At 51.4% G+C, this 18,932-nt stretch overlaps 1 protein-coding gene across 1 annotated transcript in view; it reads left to right on the plus strand.

Annotated features, from left to right (window-relative positions):
* PLXNA2 (plexin A2) overlaps nt 1-17,930 on the plus strand; it is a 214,226-nt gene extending 196,296 nt beyond the window's left edge. The window contains exons 21-32 of the mRNA XM_007163953.3: nt 1,570-1,712; nt 2,397-2,665; nt 4,589-4,655; nt 4,869-5,015; nt 5,649-5,808; nt 6,160-6,263; nt 10,359-10,458; nt 11,436-11,626; nt 13,001-13,170; nt 15,684-15,896; nt 16,573-16,723; nt 17,416-17,930. Of these exons, the coding sequence (XP_007164015.2) occupies nt 1,570-1,712; nt 2,397-2,665; nt 4,589-4,655; nt 4,869-5,015; nt 5,649-5,808; nt 6,160-6,263; nt 10,359-10,458; nt 11,436-11,626; nt 13,001-13,170; nt 15,684-15,896; nt 16,573-16,723; nt 17,416-17,511 (1,811 nt within the window). The 3' untranslated portion in view covers nt 17,512-17,930. The remainder of the gene's footprint in view (nt 1-1,569; nt 1,713-2,396; nt 2,666-4,588; nt 4,656-4,868; nt 5,016-5,648; nt 5,809-6,159; nt 6,264-10,358; nt 10,459-11,435; nt 11,627-13,000; nt 13,171-15,683; nt 15,897-16,572; nt 16,724-17,415) is intronic.
* The last annotated feature ends 1,002 nt before the right edge of the window (nt 17,931-18,932 follow it).

The following is an 18,932-nucleotide window of genomic DNA, read 5'->3' on the forward strand; positions in this document are numbered from 1 at the left end:
GGGCATCCCAGGCTGTGGTGGTGGAGACAGTGTTTCTTCTGTCTCCCAAGCAACCGCAGCTACCTGGTGTCCCCTTGGGCTGAGGACCTGGAAGACTCTCTGGGTAAACATCTCAATTAGGAATCAAAACACTTCTCCTTTTGCTACAAACTTCAAGATCAGAACAAGCCCTCTGCTGGATGAATGGGAAGAGCTGGGCTGGGGCAAAGTGGGCCACGGCTCCTCCCAGTGCCAGGGCTGGGGAGGAGCAAGGAGGGCGTCAGGAGACAGGTCTGCCACCAAGGGGAAGCCCCTGTTTGGCCAAGGGCCTGGTGGTCAGGGCTCCCTAAGTCTGGGTTTGGTGGTGTTCTCAGTTTCGTTTGTGTGTGTGTGAGTGTTAAATATATACAACATAAAATTTACCATTTTAACTTTCTTATCTCTGCGCCCTAGTGCTCTCCCCTCCTCCAGTTCAGAGGCATTAAGTACATTCACAATATTGTGTGACCATCACCACCATCCATCTCCAGAACTTCCACATTTTCCCCAACTGAAACTCTGTACTCATGAAACAATAATCCCTCATCCTCCTCTCCCCTTGGCCCAAGAGGCAACCACTAGTCCACTTTCTGTCTCTATGAATTTGACTACTCTAGGAAACTCATATAAATGGCATCATACAGTATTTGTTCCTTTGTGTTTTGTTTATTTCACTTAGCATCATGTCTTTAAGGTTCATCCATGTTGTAGCATTTGAGAGAACGTCATTCCTTTTTAAGGCTAAATAATAGTCCATTGGGTATATAAACCACATTTTACTTATCAATTTATCTGTCAATGGACATTTGGGTTGTTTCCACCTTTTGGTATCATGAATAATGCTGCTGTGAATGTGAGGGTACAAGTATCTGTTCAAGTCCCTGCTTTCAGTTCTTTTGGGTATATATGTAGGAGAGGAATTGCTGGGTCATTTGGTAATTCTATGTTTAATTTTTTGAGGAATCACCAAATTGGTTTCCAGAGCAGCTGTACCAATTTACATTCCCTCCAGCAAGATATGAAGGTTCCAGTTTTTCCACATCCTAGCCAACACATGTTATTTTCCACTTTTTTTTATAATAGCCATCTTAATGGGTATGAAGTGGTATCTCATGGTGGTTTTGATTTTCATTTTCCCCCAAGGTTTTTGCATCTTGGTTTATTCTCTTGCTTGGAAAAGGGGAGCAAAGCTACCTATTCTGGTCTTTGTTTGATCTGTTCGACCACTGTCTCTCACCTGCTTCTAGCACCTGTATCACCTGCATGACCCAAGTCGTGTGCTTCCTTTGTTTTAACTACACTTATAATACATAGAAAGAAAATTCAAAATTATAGGTAAGCATAGAGGAGGAAATAATATAAAAATCACCCATAGTCCCACCACCTAAGAAAGGCAGACTGGAGATATCTCACCGCCCCTGGAGACGCACCCCTATAACCCTCCCTGTCTCTACATCTGGCCCTTCCCTCCTCCACAAACTTCTCCCGCCTTTCCCCTCCCCTGCCTGCGTTCCCCTCCTGAGCTTCCCTGTCTCCACTGCACTTTCATAGCTTTTGCCGAGCTCCAGACAGACATCAACGAGCTGACCAGTGACCTGGACCGCTCAGGAATCCCCTACCTGGACTATCGGACCTATGCTATGCGAGTCCTGTTCCCCGGCATTGAGGACCATCCCGTCCTGCGTGAGCTGGAGGTAACACCCGCCTCCCTCGCCCAGCTGCCCAGCAGGGACGTGGGACCTGGGTTTCCTACGAAATGCCAATGGGGCCCAGTGCTCAGAAGAAGGTCAGGAGTGAGGAGGAGAAATAGCTTGTAGAAGCATCACCGCAACGGGGATATTTCCAACCAGGAAAATCACAGCCGTGGGCGGGGGGCACCCAGGCTCTTTGGGATGATTCCAGGGGAAGGCTGATTGTTTGTCATTTTTTAATTAATGACTGAATTAATTAACTAAGATTCTGCCTCATTTCCGAATGGATTTAAGCTGGCTTAAGGAAAGACCTATGATTCTGCGAGGTTTGTTTGTTCATTTCTCAGTTTGTTTTACTAAAGATAATAAATCAGGGCAGAGGAGATTAAGGGGAGACTAGTAAACCAAGCTAGTCTGCTGTGGTATCTCCTATTGTGTTGCATCCTTGGGAAAATCAGATGAATAGCATCCTCTCTGAGGTCTCTACCTGGAGCCCAACCCTCTCAACCCAGGGGGAAGTCAGAGCAGACTGCAGACCTCAGAGACCAGTTATTCCTACATCACCGAGGGTGGGGTGGTTACAGGCGTCATGGAGAGGGTCCTATAGCTGGTATCGTCATCAGCTAACACCCTCACGGAGAGCCGGAAGCTCGTCCTCTGAGGCCACGCCCATTACATCCATCCCAGGTGCAGGGCAACGGGCAGCAGCACGTGGAGAAGGCCCTGAAGCTCTTTGCCCAGCTCATCAACAACAAGGTGTTCCTGCTGACCTTCATCCGCACCCTGGAGCTGCAGCGCAGCTTCTCCATGCGGGATCGCGGCAACGTGGCCTCGCTCATCATGACCGGGCTGCAGGGCCGCCTGGAGTACGCCACCGACGTCCTCAAGCAGCTGCTCTCCGACCTCATCGATAAGAACCTGGAGAACAAGAACCACCCCAAGCTGCTTCTCCGGAGGTCTGACCTGCGCCAGGGGCGGGGAGGCATCTGAACAGGGACGTCGTGTGGGGGGTGGGGGGTGGGGGGCAAGGCTGGTTAGTGTGGGTCCCACGAGAAGGCGCCCCTCCCCAGGAAGGCCTGTGTCCCCACAGCTCCCAGTGCAGAGTCTCATCTTCCTTCAGTCCGGGTGGCTGTGCCGTGTCTGCAGGTGCTGAGCGTGATGCAGGAGCACAGGCCCCAGAGCATCTGAGCTTGAACCCGGGCTCTGCTACCTGCTAGTCGTGTGATCTTGGGCCAGTGATGTGGCCTCTCTGCTGTTTAGTTTCCTCGTGAACAAAATGACACTAATAATACCTGTCTTGAAGTCTCCCTCCCCATGCATCCTGAGTTTCACTGTCCAACACAGTAGCACATGTGACCATTAATTAAAATGAAAATTTAAAATTCAGTTCCTCCATTGCACTAACTGCATCCCAAGTGCTCAGTGGCCACCATATTGGAAGCGCAGATAGAGGCCATTCCCATCACAGCAGGATCTCTGTTGGACAGCACCTGGCTGGAGATGTGTTGTGGCCTGTCCCATCAGTGCCCAGTTTCCTGGATCTGAATCACCAGCATCCACCACCACGCCCTCCTCGGTTGCCATTTTCCTGGCAGGGAAGAGGGTCAGAGACCTTGGCATCCATCCCCAAGCCTACCCTCTCTGGGGGCCCTGGGGAGCCCAGCACAGCTTTGGAGCTCAGCTGGCAGCAGGGCTTGGAATGTGCCACCTCCATTTCACTGCCTTCTTGGTAGCCTTCTCCTTGCAAGGTCTCAGGCTTCCAGACCCCATGTGGGGTGAGGAGGGAGAAAGAATGGCTTTGTTTTATGAGTACAGAGCCCCCATTCTGCCAATCTGAGCATTAGAAACTCTCATTAAGAACTGTTGTATTTAAATTAGAGCTAATCTCAGGCACAATGCAGGGAGAAGGTGCTGGGAGGGGCCAGGGAGAAAGCCACAATTTCTTCTGCCATTGTCTCTCTCTCCCAGGCCCCCATTGCTGAGCAGCCCTGGCAAATGCCTGGGATTTACTGCAACCAGAGGGTATAATTTGCACCCCGTGCAGCGAGTTAAAATACCCCTCCGGCATCCCCATCACTGAGGGTCTGTCACAGCCGCTTCGTTCCTTCGCAGGTCCCCAGATCTGCAGCCTGGGATGATGGGGGTGGGGCAGGACAAAGGGGCGGTGCTTACAGAGGCAGATCCCCTGTCGGCTAAACACTTGCACACACTGCTGTTTACCTGAGGGGCTGGGATCCACGACCCCGCAGGACAGCAGTGATGTCAGCGAGCAGGTATATGCACTATTCTTAGCACTTTACATATATTAACTCATTCAACCTTGACAACAGCCCTGTGGGATAGATGATGATGATGATGATGGTTATTATTATTATTATTATCATCATCCCCATTTAGAGATGGGGAAACTGAACCCAGAGAGAGGAAATGACTTACTCAAGATCACACAGGCCAGTACGCAGCAGAGTCAGGACTTGAACCCAGGCAGTCTGACTCTGTTTGGAGGGGAAGGTACCAGGGACCTTCTGGACATGCAAATAAAGTATTCAGGTATGCAGGAAATCCCAAAGGGACAGAGAAACTCCATCACCCTGAGGCTGGAAGAGGGTAAGAGGATGGTATTCTTGGTCCCTGTGTCTGCAGACCCATAGTACCACTCCATTTTTGCAGGAAATTGAGGTCCAGAAAGAAGCCTCTAGCCCAAGGTCTCACTTCTCATTACTGGTAGAGTTGGGACAGAACACAGTGTCCTGGCCCCCAGCACTGTGTTCTTTCATGCCCTTGTTCTCTTGAACCCTGGTCCACACAACAAGCTAGGCACACCCCCGCCCCGAGACCCCTCCATAAAGGACTGCCCTTCATCCCTTCTGCCTCCCCAGGACAGAGTCCGTGGCTGAGAAGATGCTGACCAATTGGTTTGCCTTCCTCCTGCACAAGTTCCTGAAGGTGAGACTGTGAGTGAGACAGGAACTGGGAGTTGAGAGCAAGATGGGGGGCTGCCCCTCTGAGCCTGGCCATCAGGGCTGCATGGGGACCCCTCTTAGGAACAGAAACCTACCTGGCTGGGTGCCCCAAAGCCCAGCGGGCCTAGAAATAGGGTCAGGAGAGGGAGGGAAGGAGGCTGGTACCCCGCCACCCACGCCCTGCCTCTGCCCACAGGAGTGTGCGGGGGAGCCGCTCTTCATGCTGTACTGCGCCATCAAGCAGCAGATGGAGAAGGGCCCCATCGATGCCATCACGGGCGAGGCCCGCTACTCCCTGAGCGAGGACAAGCTCATCCGGCAGCAGATCGAGTACAAGACCCTGGTGAGGAGGCAGGAAGCCCAGGGGACAGCACGGACCTCCTGCCTCTGATCCGTGCTCTGCCTTCTCACCACAAAGCCAGTTTGAGGGGTCAATAAAGAGGCTGGGAGGCCGGCCTGGGGGCCAGTACAGGGGGCATGCCAAGTGTCCCAAGGGCGGACACACAGGCCTGGACCCCTCCTCCCCTATCTCATTGGGTGGGCCTAAAGAGCTTGCATTGCCTGCATTTACCCTGGATCACTCAGCATTAGCTATGGGGAAATTAGCATTACAGGGAAGAAGTCTGCTGATTTCTAATATAGAGGTTTTGGGGAAGTGGGAGGCCAGCCCTTGAAACACCTGGAGCCACCCCGAATCCCCCAGGACGTCTCCACCCAGGATGACAGCCTCCCCTAAGCCATCAGGGGCTAGAAAGTAGAGTCCTGGTTCTCTGAGAAAGAGAGGTGGGCAGAAGGACTCAAGCTGTCATTGGCAGATGGCTGGAAGGTGAGAGAAACTGAGACACAGACAGAGGGACACCCGTTTCTCCTGTGAGGAGGGGGAGCCTGGGTAAGAGAAGGCTCCAGGGCCTCACTCCCTCTCCCCCAAATGGCTCCTTCAACTCGCATCCTGCTCCCCTTCTGTCGCCACCTGTAGATCCTGAACTGCGTCAACCCTGACAACGAGAACAGTCCGGAGATCCCAGTGAAGGTGTTAAACTGTGACACCATCACACAGGTCAAAGAGAAGATTCTCGATGCTGTCTACAAGAATGTGCCCTACTCCCAGCGGCCGAGGGCTGTTGACATGGACTTGGGTAGGAAACCTGGCCTTGGAGTGTGAGGGCAACTTCCAGGAGGGCATTTGGGCTATGGGGAGTGGGGTGGGAAACCCTGCCCCGCAGACAGCCCCTCGTCGGGGCCTGGGTGCCGTCCAGGTGAGGGGCCAGGTGAAATGTTTGCCTGAAACACTGCCCACTCAGATGTGGCCATCTCTGGGGAGGCCCATGCTTTTGCCAATGTTGGCCCCCCCGGAGCCTCAGACACCTGAAACACTGTCATTGCACCAGCTTGAGGGGGCCGGGGTTGCCAGGCCCCTAGAGGACGGCACGACTGGGCAGTCCCGGCCCCCGCCCCTCACACTGCTCCTGCACCACCCCTCCACCTAGAGTGGCGTCAGGGCCGGATTGCCCGGGTCGTGCTGCAGGACGAGGACATCACCACCAAGATCGAGGGTGACTGGAAGCGGCTCAACACGCTGATGCACTATCAGGTGAGGGCAGGGCTTTGAGTCAGGGACCCCTGCCCTCCCAGAATGCCCCCTCCTTCTAAGGTTTGCTCTAAGGCCCTCAAAGGCCTAAAAGGGTTTTCTTATCTCCCCTCTCCACCTCCTCCCTGAGTCTAGAGCAATGATTCTCAGCCACAGCTGCCGATTAGAATTACTGGGGGAAGCTGTCGAAAACATGAGTGTCCAGACTCACCCTGAGAAACTGACTGAACTGGTGTGGGGTTGGGCTGGACATTCCTAACCTGTACAGAGTGTAGCTCTTTGCCTGCAGAAAAATGGCATCTCTCACAGACAGCTGCATAGTCTTCTGCTGCTTTCTCTTTGCTTTCTTACTAATGAGGCTTAACACGTCTCACCTGCAATGAAGCAGGGACTTGGGTCTTATATTCTGCCGCTTACTAGCTGGTGTCCCTGGGGAAGTTGCTTAAGCTCTCATTCTCATCTGTAAAATGGAGTTAATGGTGATCCCTGCCCCATAAAGTTGTGAGGAATAGATTGAGTATAGTAGGTAGAGTGTTTAGCACATCGGCAGACACATTGAATGGAACAGTCAAAAAAAAAAAAAAAATCTCAGCAAAAGAACAAAAGATCCCGAGAGGTATCTACTCTCACCCCCCTTGCTTCTCATGGTAACCACCCACAGCTGGGGGTCTCTGTAAGATTAAGCACAGGTAGGCTGGTTGGGATTCGAAAAACATACTAAAATAGAAGCTGGAGATGAGAGACAGTGAGGGAAATTAAACCAACCAGAGGAAGTGCCTTGGGCAGCAGGACCCTGTGGGATTGCCTGATTAATAACATCATCCTCTGTCCCTGCCTCACACGGGGAGGGTGCAGAGGGGCTGGCAGGCTGGATTCTTTTTTTTTTTTTTTTAAATAGATAGATTGATTGATTGATTTATGGCTGTGTTGGGTCTTCGTTGCTGCGCGCAGGCTTTCTCTAGTTGCGGGGAGCGGGGGCTACTCTCCATTGCGGTGCACGGGCTTCTCATTGCGGTGGCCTCTCTTGTTGTGGAGTACGGGCTCTAGGTGCGTGGGCTTCAATAGCTGTGGCACGTGGGCTCAGTAGTTGTGGCTCGCGGGCTCTAGAGCGCAGGCTAAGTAGTTGTGGCACACGGGCTTAGTTGCTCTGCGGCATGTGGGATCTTCCCGGACCAGGGCTTGAACCCGTGTCCCCTGCATTGGCAGGCTGATTCTTAACCACTGCGCCACCAGGGAAGCCCAGGCTGGGTTCTTAAGCACTGAGTTACCAACGACCAGGAGGCTGGGGGTCCTAACAGCCAGCAGGACCTGCCTGGGAGCCTCTTGGGGCACAGACGAAAGAGAGGGGCACTGGGGAAACCCCAAAATGCTCCCTTCCAGGCTCCATCCCCCTTACTGGCCTGCATTTCCCATGCTGACACTCTGCCTGGACCCCCTCCCTAAATGGAGTAAGTGTGGTGTAGTGGGAAGAGAAAAGGATTTGTGAGCTCTATTTAAACCCCTGCTTCCCCACTCACTGGTGATGTGACTTTAATCTCCCTAAACCCTGGGCTCCTCATCAGTAAATGGAGCTATGACCCCAAATTGTGAAGGTGGTTGGAAGTATTAGAAACCACAGGTGAGGTATACCAGGATGTATATACCCCTCCATAGTAGCTATAATCACTCTGTTGATTCCACCCCAGCCCCCAACCCCACTTCACACTGGGCTTCGTAGAACAGTTTTAATGAACCAGTTGGAACCGAAGAAGAAAGTGCAAAAGAAATGAGCATTATGCCCCCAAATTGTAAGTTTCTCCAGGGCAGGAATGGGGCCGCTCTTCTCTGTCTTTGGTGCCCTAATGCTTGTTACTGGGCCGTCTGTCCTATGACTCCCAATCAGGAGAATGGAATATTCTGTTCTTACAGTGCTCATCTTACAAAGCACTTTGAATTCCCCGATGTCATTTATCATTCATGTATTCATTCATTCCTCAAATATTTACCGAGCTTTACTTTGTGCAAGGCTCTTCCCACACGCTAGCCCTGAGTGACAGGGGACAAGAGGGATTATTCTTCCCTTTGGGAGACAATGATGATGATGATGATGATGTCCATAATAGCAACAGTAATACCAGCATTTACTGAGTGTCACTGGGCACCAGGCACTGCTCCCAGCCTCCACGTGTCCTAATGCCTTTAATCCTCGCAACAAACCTAGACACGATTGTTATCCCCTTTGACAAATGAGACAACTGAGGCACAGAGAGGCTAAGTGACTTTCCCGAAATCACGTAGCTAGTAAGTGCAGAGGCAAGGTCAGACCCAGCCAGGCATCTTGACCACGGGTTTGCATCACCTGTTGGTCAAAAGAAAGACTGGAGACTAAGGACAAGGGAGATTTAGTGATGAGACCTGGAATTCAGTTGAACTGTGGTCATTCCAGTCACCTTGTGAATCTCCCTTTAGGTGACAGCAAGCCATAAATGATAACATAATCTGTTCTCCCTGGGAGAATAAACCCTTGCTCCTGCCAGGCTTTCGTGTATCATTTCAATTGCAAAGAGAGTTCCTGAGAGTCCTAGGTGGAGAGTTCCCCCTCCTTTTCAGACCTAGTGCTGATGGTGCAAGATGCCTGCAGTCTGGGGAGCTGCCCCAGCTGGGAAGTAACTACGCATTGGCATCTTCCAGACAACTGTGAAGAGTCCTGGACCCTGCAGCTTTATGCCATCAAGTCAAAGCATCGACCTCTTGTTACCCTCCCAGGAGTCAAAGGTCCTTGGAGCCCCAACAGGAGAAAAATGTGCATAATCTTAATTAACAAAGAGATTTTTAAAAACTTCCTGGGTTCCCGCAGATTTATAGGGAGGGTGAAATTAAACACCACTACTAAAACTGGCTATCAGGGAATCTCGTTAGCACTAATGTTCACTTATAGTTTGACTTCCCAACATTTAATTTTTTTTTTGGTGGGAGAGAGGGACTGACAATTTAAGACCCAGAAAGATGGTTTTATGACTGGTGCAGCCATAAATCAAACTTATAAAGTTCATAAAAATTGTTAAAGTAAAAAATGGTTTAATAGGAATGTTTTATGGCCCATAACATTATTATAGCTGTTTTATTCCCTCTGCGTTAGGGGTTTAATTGGATCGCCACAATTCTGGGGATTCTCCGTTTTTATTGGATGGAGGGTAACCTTAAATCAAAATGCCCCCAAATGTCCTCAATATGGCTCCTCGTTTGTCAGCCCTTTCCCTGCAGTCTGGGTGCTGAGCCTGGGCACCCTCACAGAGGACAGGCAAGACACCTTCTTTCTCGCTGACTCCCCAAGAGCAGCTGCCTTCTGGTGAAGCCTCTCAAGGTGACTGGGCCATTATAGGACCCAGGCCAGAAAGAAATCAGAACCAAAAGGGAAAATGGGCTTCAGACCAGTGTGTCTTGAAATAAAATCCCAAATTAGGATGCAATGAGGAGAGCATGTGCTCTGGAGCCTGACAATCCGGGCGACAAATTTTGGCTCTATCATGTGTTAGGTGTGCGAACTTGAAGGTGTTGTTTAGCTTCTCAATGCTTCAGTTCCTCATCTCTAAAGTGGGGATAGTTGTATGTAACTCACAAAGCTCAAGGCAGGCTGGGCTACGCTCCCTCTAATAGAAATACAATGCAAGCCACACGTATAACTTTACATTTTTTACTAGTCACATTTAAAAAGTAAAAATAAGCAGATAAATGTCATGTTAATGTTTTATTTAACACAACTGATCTAAAATAATTGTCATTTAAATATGTAATCAATATAAACATTATTAATGAGACAGTTTGTATACTTTTATTCATCCTAAGTCATTGAAATCCAGTGTGTATTGTACATTTATAGCGTACCTGAGCTCAGACACTTACAGGGCATCTCCCTTTGGACTGATTGGATTGCAAGAGCCCAATAGCCACAGGTGGCAACTAGCTACCATATTGAAAAGCAGGAATTGTTATATCTAGCATTCGTGATCTCCTTACGCTCTACGTAAACCTATTCTGTAACTCTCTAGAAGTACTTGACAATTTTATTCCCCAAGATACCAACATTCACCTGAACTCTATCTCTCATACCCTTCTCAGGTATCAGACAGATCGGTGGTGGCTCTGGTCCCCAAACAGACCTCCTCCTACAACATCCCTGCCTCTGCCAGCATCTCCCGGACGTCCATCAGCAGATACGGTGAGGACCAGAAAGGTAGCCTGGGCAGCCAATGGAGTCTTCTGTGACCCCCGGGGGCCACTCACCGTCCCTTCTGACAGCAGGAGCTCCGTGCTGCTGCCAGCCTGCAATCAAAGGCTTCCCTTTCTCCCTGGACCAGTCATCCTCGGAGCAGCCTGTCTCCTCAGAGCTGTGGCAGCAGGTGGTATCTGGCACCTTTCCTTTGATAGCCCAGGTCTGATGAAGGAGTTTGAAGGGCCCAGACCCAAGGAGGCTCTTGGATGGGAGGTTCACATAACCCAGTCCCAGTTTATGCTTATTGTCCCGACTGAATTATTAACAGTGCCCCCTTTAGCTCTCAGTCATGTCCCAATTTGGGCAATCAATTGTCCATCCTAGCCCTTCCACCCCTGAGGAGAGCTAGGGCCCCCAGTGCCCTATGGGCAATGAGGTTGTGGTATTTCACTCTCTCTGACTGTGTTTCCTCTGGTTCTGTATAGCACTAGGCTTTGGGCTGTCCAGCTAAAGGACACCTCAGGACTGAAGCCGGCAGCTCCAAAAGGGGCTCAGGCAATTCTATATTCTGGGCCCCAAGTAAGAAGGAACCCATCAACTCCCAAGAGGGAGCATTTCCACTCACAGCCCTTCGTATCCAGACTTTTATTAAAGCCCCTCTGAGAATATCTGGTTGACATTTTACCTATTGATTGTTCTTTGCTGGAAGCATCAGGGAATGAGGGACTCCCAAATTCCCAAGGGCCACTCCAGCTCACAGAATTTCTAGGTCCTCTTTTTACAAAAAGATTTCAGGCTGTTCTTGTGCCAACCAAGGATCGATAAAATAACCCACCAAATATGAAACCCCAAGGGTCCCCTTCCAATTGAAACTGGTTTATTCTGAGTGAGTGCAGCAGGTGGGCAGGGATTCTAGAAGGATTCTTCAAGCCAGGATGATGCAATTAGTTGCTCACAGGCCTCCACTGCCCCCTTCTCCTCAGACTCCTCCTTCAGGTACACAGGCAGTCCCGACAGCCTGCGGTCTCGGGCCCCCATGATCACCCCAGACCTGGAGAGTGGGGTCAAGGTGTGGCATCTGGTGAAGAACCACGACCATGGGGACCAGAAGGAAGGTGACCGGGGCAGCAAAATGGTGTCCGAGATCTACCTGACCCGGCTATTGGCCACCAAGGTAATTCCTGCCCTGCCCTGCCCAGCCCAGGGAAGGCTCCTCACAGAGGTGTGTCCTACCCCCCGCCCAGCCCACAACATCGGAAGGACATCATGGAGCCCGTCCTTCAAGGAAACGCATTTGGACAAGCAGGTCCAGGTCTGGGGCAGGCTTCCCAGGAGATCAGGCCACTGCTACTCTCTACCCTTTGGCAAAAATCACAATGACATCTTTCCTCCTAGCTCACTCTGTAGGACCGCCATTACTCCTCAGAGGATCGACACTCTCACTCCGGCCCCTACACCCCTTAGGAAATCATTGGGGTTTTTTATTGGTATTAGATGGACAGATATGCCAGCTTCCTCCATCAGTGCCTTTTCTACCCAGTTTCTGGCCACAGTGGGAGGAAAAGCGTGAAGGCCTGGTCCTTCTGGTATCCAAGAGAAGGCTTCCCCTTCTCCGTCCCATCTCATCTACCCCCAAATGCTGATGGAAGCGAGGCAGCGGAAGTGCTGGAAGCTGTGATCTAAAGCTGTCTTCTAGCCTCCCTAGCAGAGAAATGTTTGCCTATATGCATAGCAATCATACAGCCCGTATTTGCCAGGACTGTCCCCCACTGACCCCACAAAAATGCGGCTGAAATTCTAATACAGTGGCATCTCAGACTTGCTCCCTGACGTGCCTCAGAAGTACACCATCAGACCACGCGTCTCAAATTTTGCTTTGCCTAATATGCTAATAAGAGACCAACAAAGAGACACCAAAAGGTTGGACATTTTCCTGACCTTCAGAGGTGTTTTTTGAATGTGCAAACTGTGGGCCCCAGGCCCAGCCTTGTCCCTGCCCCAGGTACCCTCCAAGGCCCTGTGATCAGGGCTGTGTCTCAGTGTTCTTGGATCTGGACCCTTCACCCAGTCCCCACTCCAGACACCACTTATCCCCAGCCACTAACATGGTGAGCCCTTCACACCTTCCCGTGAGACCCTTTGCAGTCCTGCCCTGCTCCCGCTGTAAAGGTCCGGCCCTCCGTCTTGTTCTTTAGACACCCTCTCGTACCAGCCTGTGCCCTTCATTCCCCGTGGGAAGCTTGGGCTCAGAGCACTTGCTGTCTTCAGTCAGACTCCGCACGCCCACACCCGCCTGCCATGGACACAAGCAGAAATGTGGCATGTGGCCGCAGGTTGGAGGGGGTTCTTGCCAGGAATCTGCAGCCCATTCAGTCCTTCCCACCTCCCAACATCCCCCCCCCAACCCCCACTCCCACCGCACTCTCTGCACAGCCTGGCATTGCAGACAAATTTCCAAGGCAGGATCGGTCCAAGGCACCATCTGGTCTGCCCGCCTGCTGCCCGTCCCCCTCCCCCACCTCATACTTTCCCACCACCCCTCCGCCAGGGCACCCTGCAGAAGTTCGTGGACGACTTATTTGAGACCTTGTTCAGCACCGTGCACCGGGGCAGTGCTCTCCCCCTGGCCATCAAGTACATGTTTGATTTCCTGGATGAGCAGGCCGACAGACACAGCATCCACGACACAGATGTGCGGCACACCTGGAAGAGCAACTGGTAACCCCCTGGGGAGCCCAGGGAGAGCTGCAGCCTAGTGAGGCTGCAAGCTGCGGGGGGTGAGGACCAGGGAGATGGGCGGAGCCTGTTCTCTGCTGTGGCTGAGTAATCCAAGGCTCCTGGGACAAACACATGCTCCGCAGAGCAGACGTCCCCAGGCGCCAAGTGGGCCCTGCCGGGCATAGAGCCTGGCACCAGGACAGATGCACCCTTGAGCTCTGCCCCTTCAGGCTGAGACCCTTCTCCAGGACATGCCTCCTCCTCCCTAACTCCTGGTTCTTAGGAAAGGGAGCTGGAGGAACCTACAAAAAGAGCCACGTCTGAGACCTAGCAGCAGAGCTTCACAGACAGGCGTTGTGGGGCATTCTGAGCACTGCAGAATCTAAGGCACTTCCTGAAATGGGGAAGCCCTGAATTAAACTTAGATCCTGGGGAAGTTGGCCAGTGCTGGGAGAGAGCTTGCACCTGCTGTAGACTTGAGCCCACCAACTACGAGGTTGTCATTGCAAACGTGATCCCTTAAGGCCAAGCGATTACCCCGGCGCCATGGCTTTCAGGAAGCAGCAGGCAGGACGTCCTGCAGGCGTGACTGTCTCCCCTAAGGTAACCTCTGCAGCCAAACCCAGCAGTGGGAGAAACAGTTCCTGCAGGCTCTTCGCGCAAGACTTTTCTCTCCTGGGTTTTGAACCTGGACCACAGACCACACTGAAGACTGACTTTCAGGTCACAAAGGGCCTGGCCAAGAGCTGGAGTAAAAACCTTCCTTCAGGAAAGAGCACAGAGAGGGGAGAGGGGAGGTCCAGGCATCTGGGTTGGGCAGGCAGCCCACACAGCTGTCTGGAGTCAGTCATCTCCTCAGAAAACAGAGCCGGCACAGATGGGCCCCGGCTGTTATTTGGGAATCAAAAGTCCTAGCAACCAGCAAAACACTTTGGAAAAAGCCAACCCCAAACCCCATGTATTCCTTCCTTTCCGGGGTGTTGTGGTTGCCAAGCCCTCCAAAGTCTGCAGCTTTGATCACAGTGGGGTGAAATAAAGAGGCTCTGGTGGTTGTGGGGTGAGGAGCCTCCAGTGCACGTCACTGGGACAGGCCTTCCACCTGCATTCCCAGGGCCGGGGCCGGGGCTGTTCCCTTTGCTTTGGCAGATCCTCAGTCCAGCGCTGGGAGTGGCAATTGCAAGGAAATCAAGAGAAAGTTCTGGATTATCCCCATCTCTGTGCCTTCTGTTTCTGGCCAGGCCCAAGTCATAAAAATGCTCTGCCCTGGAGTTGTGGTGGGGAGAGTCCCCTTAGCCAGACCGCAGGTCCCTAATGTCCAAGGAAAGACTATTAGAAGCTTCCAAAGCTGCCGGGGGAAGGGTAGGTAGAAGAGAGGAGTCACCTCTCAGCCCAGGCCACTCCCTCCAGGTTAAGGAAAGTGAGTGATCCCGTTGCATTTGGAAAGATAAGCAGAAATCATAATGGAAGGACTTGGAGTGGGCACAGGTGATCTTTCCCAAGACTTGGCATGAACTGAGACATTTGGGAAAGCTTGGGGTCCAGGAGAATCAAGAGAAAATGAAGGAGAGAGGGGAGGTAGGTTGGGTGGCTGAAACATCTCAGGCCCGAAGGACAAGCCGGGGACAGGGCTCATTCCACAGAGGAGCCAAAAGAGTTAAGGGCCCGCAGGCAGCTGGAGGAGAGGGCCAAGTTGGAAAAGGCGGCAGAAACAGCAGCTGTTCTGGTTTTGAAGGGGAGTAAATGGGCTTATCTTCCTTACGGCCTAAGGAGCAGAGAAAAAGCATTCTCCTCCGATTATAAATTCCCAAGTTGCAGAAAGAACTCTCCGAACGACTGATCAGTTCCTCTTGGGGTGGGAAAAAGTCGGAGTCCTAGTGAGTCATTCCCAGCGTGCCAACATGGTCTCCTGTTCTTCCTCTGCCCCTGACCAGATCCGAGAAAGCCCCAGGGAGAGTTGTGAAAGAGCTGCCCCCAGGGGAGCCCATTCCTCAGCCCAGCCAGGCCGGGCCAGCCCTGGGAAGTGGCTGGGCAGCCTGGCTGGGCGGGGAGCACAGGTGACGCCCTTTGTGCCCACTCGGAGCCCGTGCTGGGGCTGCCACTGCATCCTTCTGGACAATGGCCACAGGCATTGAGAAGGGACTCTGGGAGCCTGGGGGCTTTGTTTGAAGCTCTGAGAAAACTGTGCAGCCCTCTGTTACTTGGGCTTCCCTGGGGACACAGAGGCCTTTGGAAAAGACCTCCAGGAGGGAATGAAGCCACCCACGCCCACCTCTCAGTTGTTAGAGAACAGGGTCAGCACCCCATTAGGGCACAATAGTGCCTCTCCTTTTCTCCCAGCATCAGTAACAGCTTAGCCTAAATTGGCAGCCCTGGCTGGACCAGTTTTCTGTGACTTCATTCTCTTGCCCTTCAAGAGAGAATTTGGCATTTGTGGGGGAGGGAGGAATGTTAGTGAACAGCATGGGGCACGGCCAAGGTGCAGCCCTCAGACTCTGCTCTGCTATTTCCTACAGCCTCCCCCTGCGCTTCTGGGTGAACGTGATCAAGAACCCCCAGTTTGTATTTGACATCCACAAGGGCAGCATCACGGACGCCTGCCTCTCTGTGGTGGCCCAGACCTTCATGGACTCTTGCTCAACATCAGAGCACCGGCTGGGCAAGGACTCCCCTTCCAACAAGCTGCTCTATGCCAAGGACATCCCCAGCTACAAGAGCTGGGTGGAAAGGTCAGTAGCACCCTCAGGACATGCCCATGGCCCTGAATGCCTGCTGCGTTCCCTCCTCTGGGCTTCACTGACCAAGGACTCAAAACCATGTTTGTGGTGCCTTCGGGACCTCGTGCTCACCTTTTTCTCTCTTGTCCAAAGTTCCTGCTGGGGGAAGAAAGGGAAGCTTTGTACCCTTCAAGTCAGATCATTAGCATTCTAATTACCATTTATTGAGCACATGCTAAGCACCCAGCACTGTGATAAAGATGTTGTATATATCACCTCACTAAAATATCCAGCAGAGTTGTAAAGTAGGTATTATTATCATCCCCATTTTACTGATGAGGAAACTGAAGCACAGAGAGGCAAAGTAACTTACCCAAGGTCACACAGCTAGCAGGTAGCAGAGCTGGAATTTGAATACAAGGAGTCTGGTCAGAGTCTGGGCTTTTAACTACCCTGGAAAGTTAGTAGTTAGGGAAAACCAGTCTCCAGGTCCCAACCTTAGGGAAAACCATCCTCCAGGCCCCAACCTCAGCTAGAGGGAAGAGGTCAGAGGAAGCTTCGTGAGAAGAGAAATAGGGAAGCAGGAGCAACTATGGGGACAACTGTGCTCTCAAGGGTTCTGGGACCAGGGTAGGTATAGGCAGTATTTGCTGAGTCCCCACCAAGGAGCCTGTCCTCTCTCTGGCAGATACTACGCAGACATCGCCAAGCTCCCCGCCATCAGCGACCAGGACATGAACGCCTACCTCGCCGAGCAATCCCGCCTGCACGCCGTGGAGTTCAACATGCTGAGTGCCCTCAATGAGATCTACTCCTACGTCAGCAAGTACAGCGAAGAGGTGAGTCAGGGCCCCAGGAAGGACGCACTCAGGGGGCAAAGCAGGTTAAACAAAAAGCAGGGCTCCATCCTTAAATAACAGCAACGGAGGGTAATTCAGAAAACACATTCACGGAGTCAAAAAGTCATCACCATGCTTTTAGAAGGCAGCCTATCCTCTTCTGATTCATTCGGTGCTTTCTTACACCTTCCATTGTCTTGCCTTCATTGTTCATGCAATACATAACACTTTTATTTAATAATGTAATTGTTTTTCAGTTCAAAGTGTACGATTAATTTCATCCATTCTTAAACAATGAATCAGACTATTCTTTGCAGTTGGGCAGATGCTGTCAGTTACATTTCAGACAGACAGGTGGGCACAACTAGATTCTGAAGAGGGCAGCTCCAGAGAATTCACAAGTCATGCATTAGCATTGTACCTGAATGTAATCATAGTAATAATAATAGCTAACACATAGCACTTGCTATATGCTAAATGTTGTTTTAAATACTTTAGATATGTACATACACACACATACATACACACACACATATGTATGTCATACATATATTCAATTAATCATTTACATTATTTAAGGTAATATTCATTAGGGCAGAATGGAAAGGCAGATAGAAGGATATAGGATTCTGGAAAATGGCCTCTTCCATGCTGAGTGCTGAGTCTGCCCCCCCTTTGCTTTTGTTCCTCAGCTCATTGGGGCCCTCGAGCAGGACGAGCAGGCCCGGCGACAGCGGCTGGCATACAAGGTGGAACAGCTCATAAACGCCATGTCCATTGAGAGCTGAGAGGTGGAGCCTCCTGTTCCTGGGAAGCGGGACCCGTGAAAGCTGTCACACTGGGCATCTCAGAAGGAAGGACAAGTGAAGGGGATCAGGCCCCAGCGCTTGCTGTCCCCTGAGACCCCCTCCCGGGGAGAGGGGAGGACCCCTCTCCCCACGCCAGCCAAGTATCGTCACAGCCTGTTCCTGCAGGGAGAGACCGGGGGTGTCATCCACCCCATCCCCCCGCGGCGAGGACGAGAGGGACGCCAGGACCCGGAGAAGGTGGCTCTTCAAGCTGAGAGGCACGACTGGGCGCGGTTCTGCCTCTGTGACTGCTGCTTTGCATGAAAACTCATTCAATGTATATTGGGGAAATAATGAGAACTTTATTTAATTTTTTTTAAGAAAAAGGAAAACCAGAAATAAAACAAAACAAAAAGCTTCCCTGTTCATCCCGTCCAACTTTCGTTTAATTCTGATTTCTGTCCCCCTTCCTTCTTTTACCCCTGTCCCTCCTTCCTCATATAACTCCTGGTTCCCAATGCCGGAAAAAGCCTACAGAGAGATGCCGAGAGAAAGCAGAGGGAAAAATGATTGTTTCCTTGCCTTTGGAAATGTTTTTTTTTAAAAAGTGAGGAGGAGAAGAATGAGCACAAGTTGGCACCAAACACTTCGCAAAAAGAGAGGCCAGTGAAACCTGAAATTATCCCGGCAGCCGTGAGAGGTGGGGAAGGACTAGCCTTTGCACAAATGGCATGGCCATGGAGCGGCTCCACCTGGCTGACTGGAAACAGCTTTACATACGCACACCTGTGTATTCTCATCTCCAGCGGACATATGTGTCTGTAGAGTACCAATGCTTTTTGCTACTGTTTGGTTGTTTTGTTTTATTTAATCCCAAACCTCCACAGATGAGGAGCTGACTTTGGTACTTTTCCTTTGGGTTTCCCTAAAGTGACTACCAGAAGTGGGGGAGAGGTGGGCCTCTCCCAGACCAGAGGCCTGGCCTCCCTGAGGGTGCTGGGCAGCTCTGCCTTACATCTGTCACTGTCATAAACCAGGCACCCTGGCGAAAGGCCTTGGAGGCGCGTGGGCCAGGCCTCCAGGAGATTGCATTTGGGAGCTGACCTGGGGATATGGGTGTTTGGCTTTGGATTCTGCTCCAATCCGCCAGTGGTTTCTTGCAATTAAAATGAAAACAAAAATCAAACACTGTTTACAGCAAGCAATACTTGAAGAGCATAGGTTCAGGAAGCTGCAGTATTTATTGTTGTGCTTTCTGTCTTTTATTCTCTCATGCCTAGAGAGGGGAGGCAACCCTTTGCTCGTATGCGGAAGCTCCTGATCGTCTGGACACTGGCCTCGGTAGAGATGACTGTAGCATCCCCATGTTATGTCTTCTTCGGCCTCTCTTTCTGCCTCTCATGTCCTTATGAGTTTGAAGG

This window comes from Balaenoptera acutorostrata, chromosome 1 (genome assembly GCF_949987535.1).
Source record: "Balaenoptera acutorostrata chromosome 1, mBalAcu1.1, whole genome shotgun sequence".
Taxonomy (NCBI): Eukaryota; Metazoa; Chordata; class Mammalia; order Artiodactyla; family Balaenopteridae; genus Balaenoptera; species Balaenoptera acutorostrata.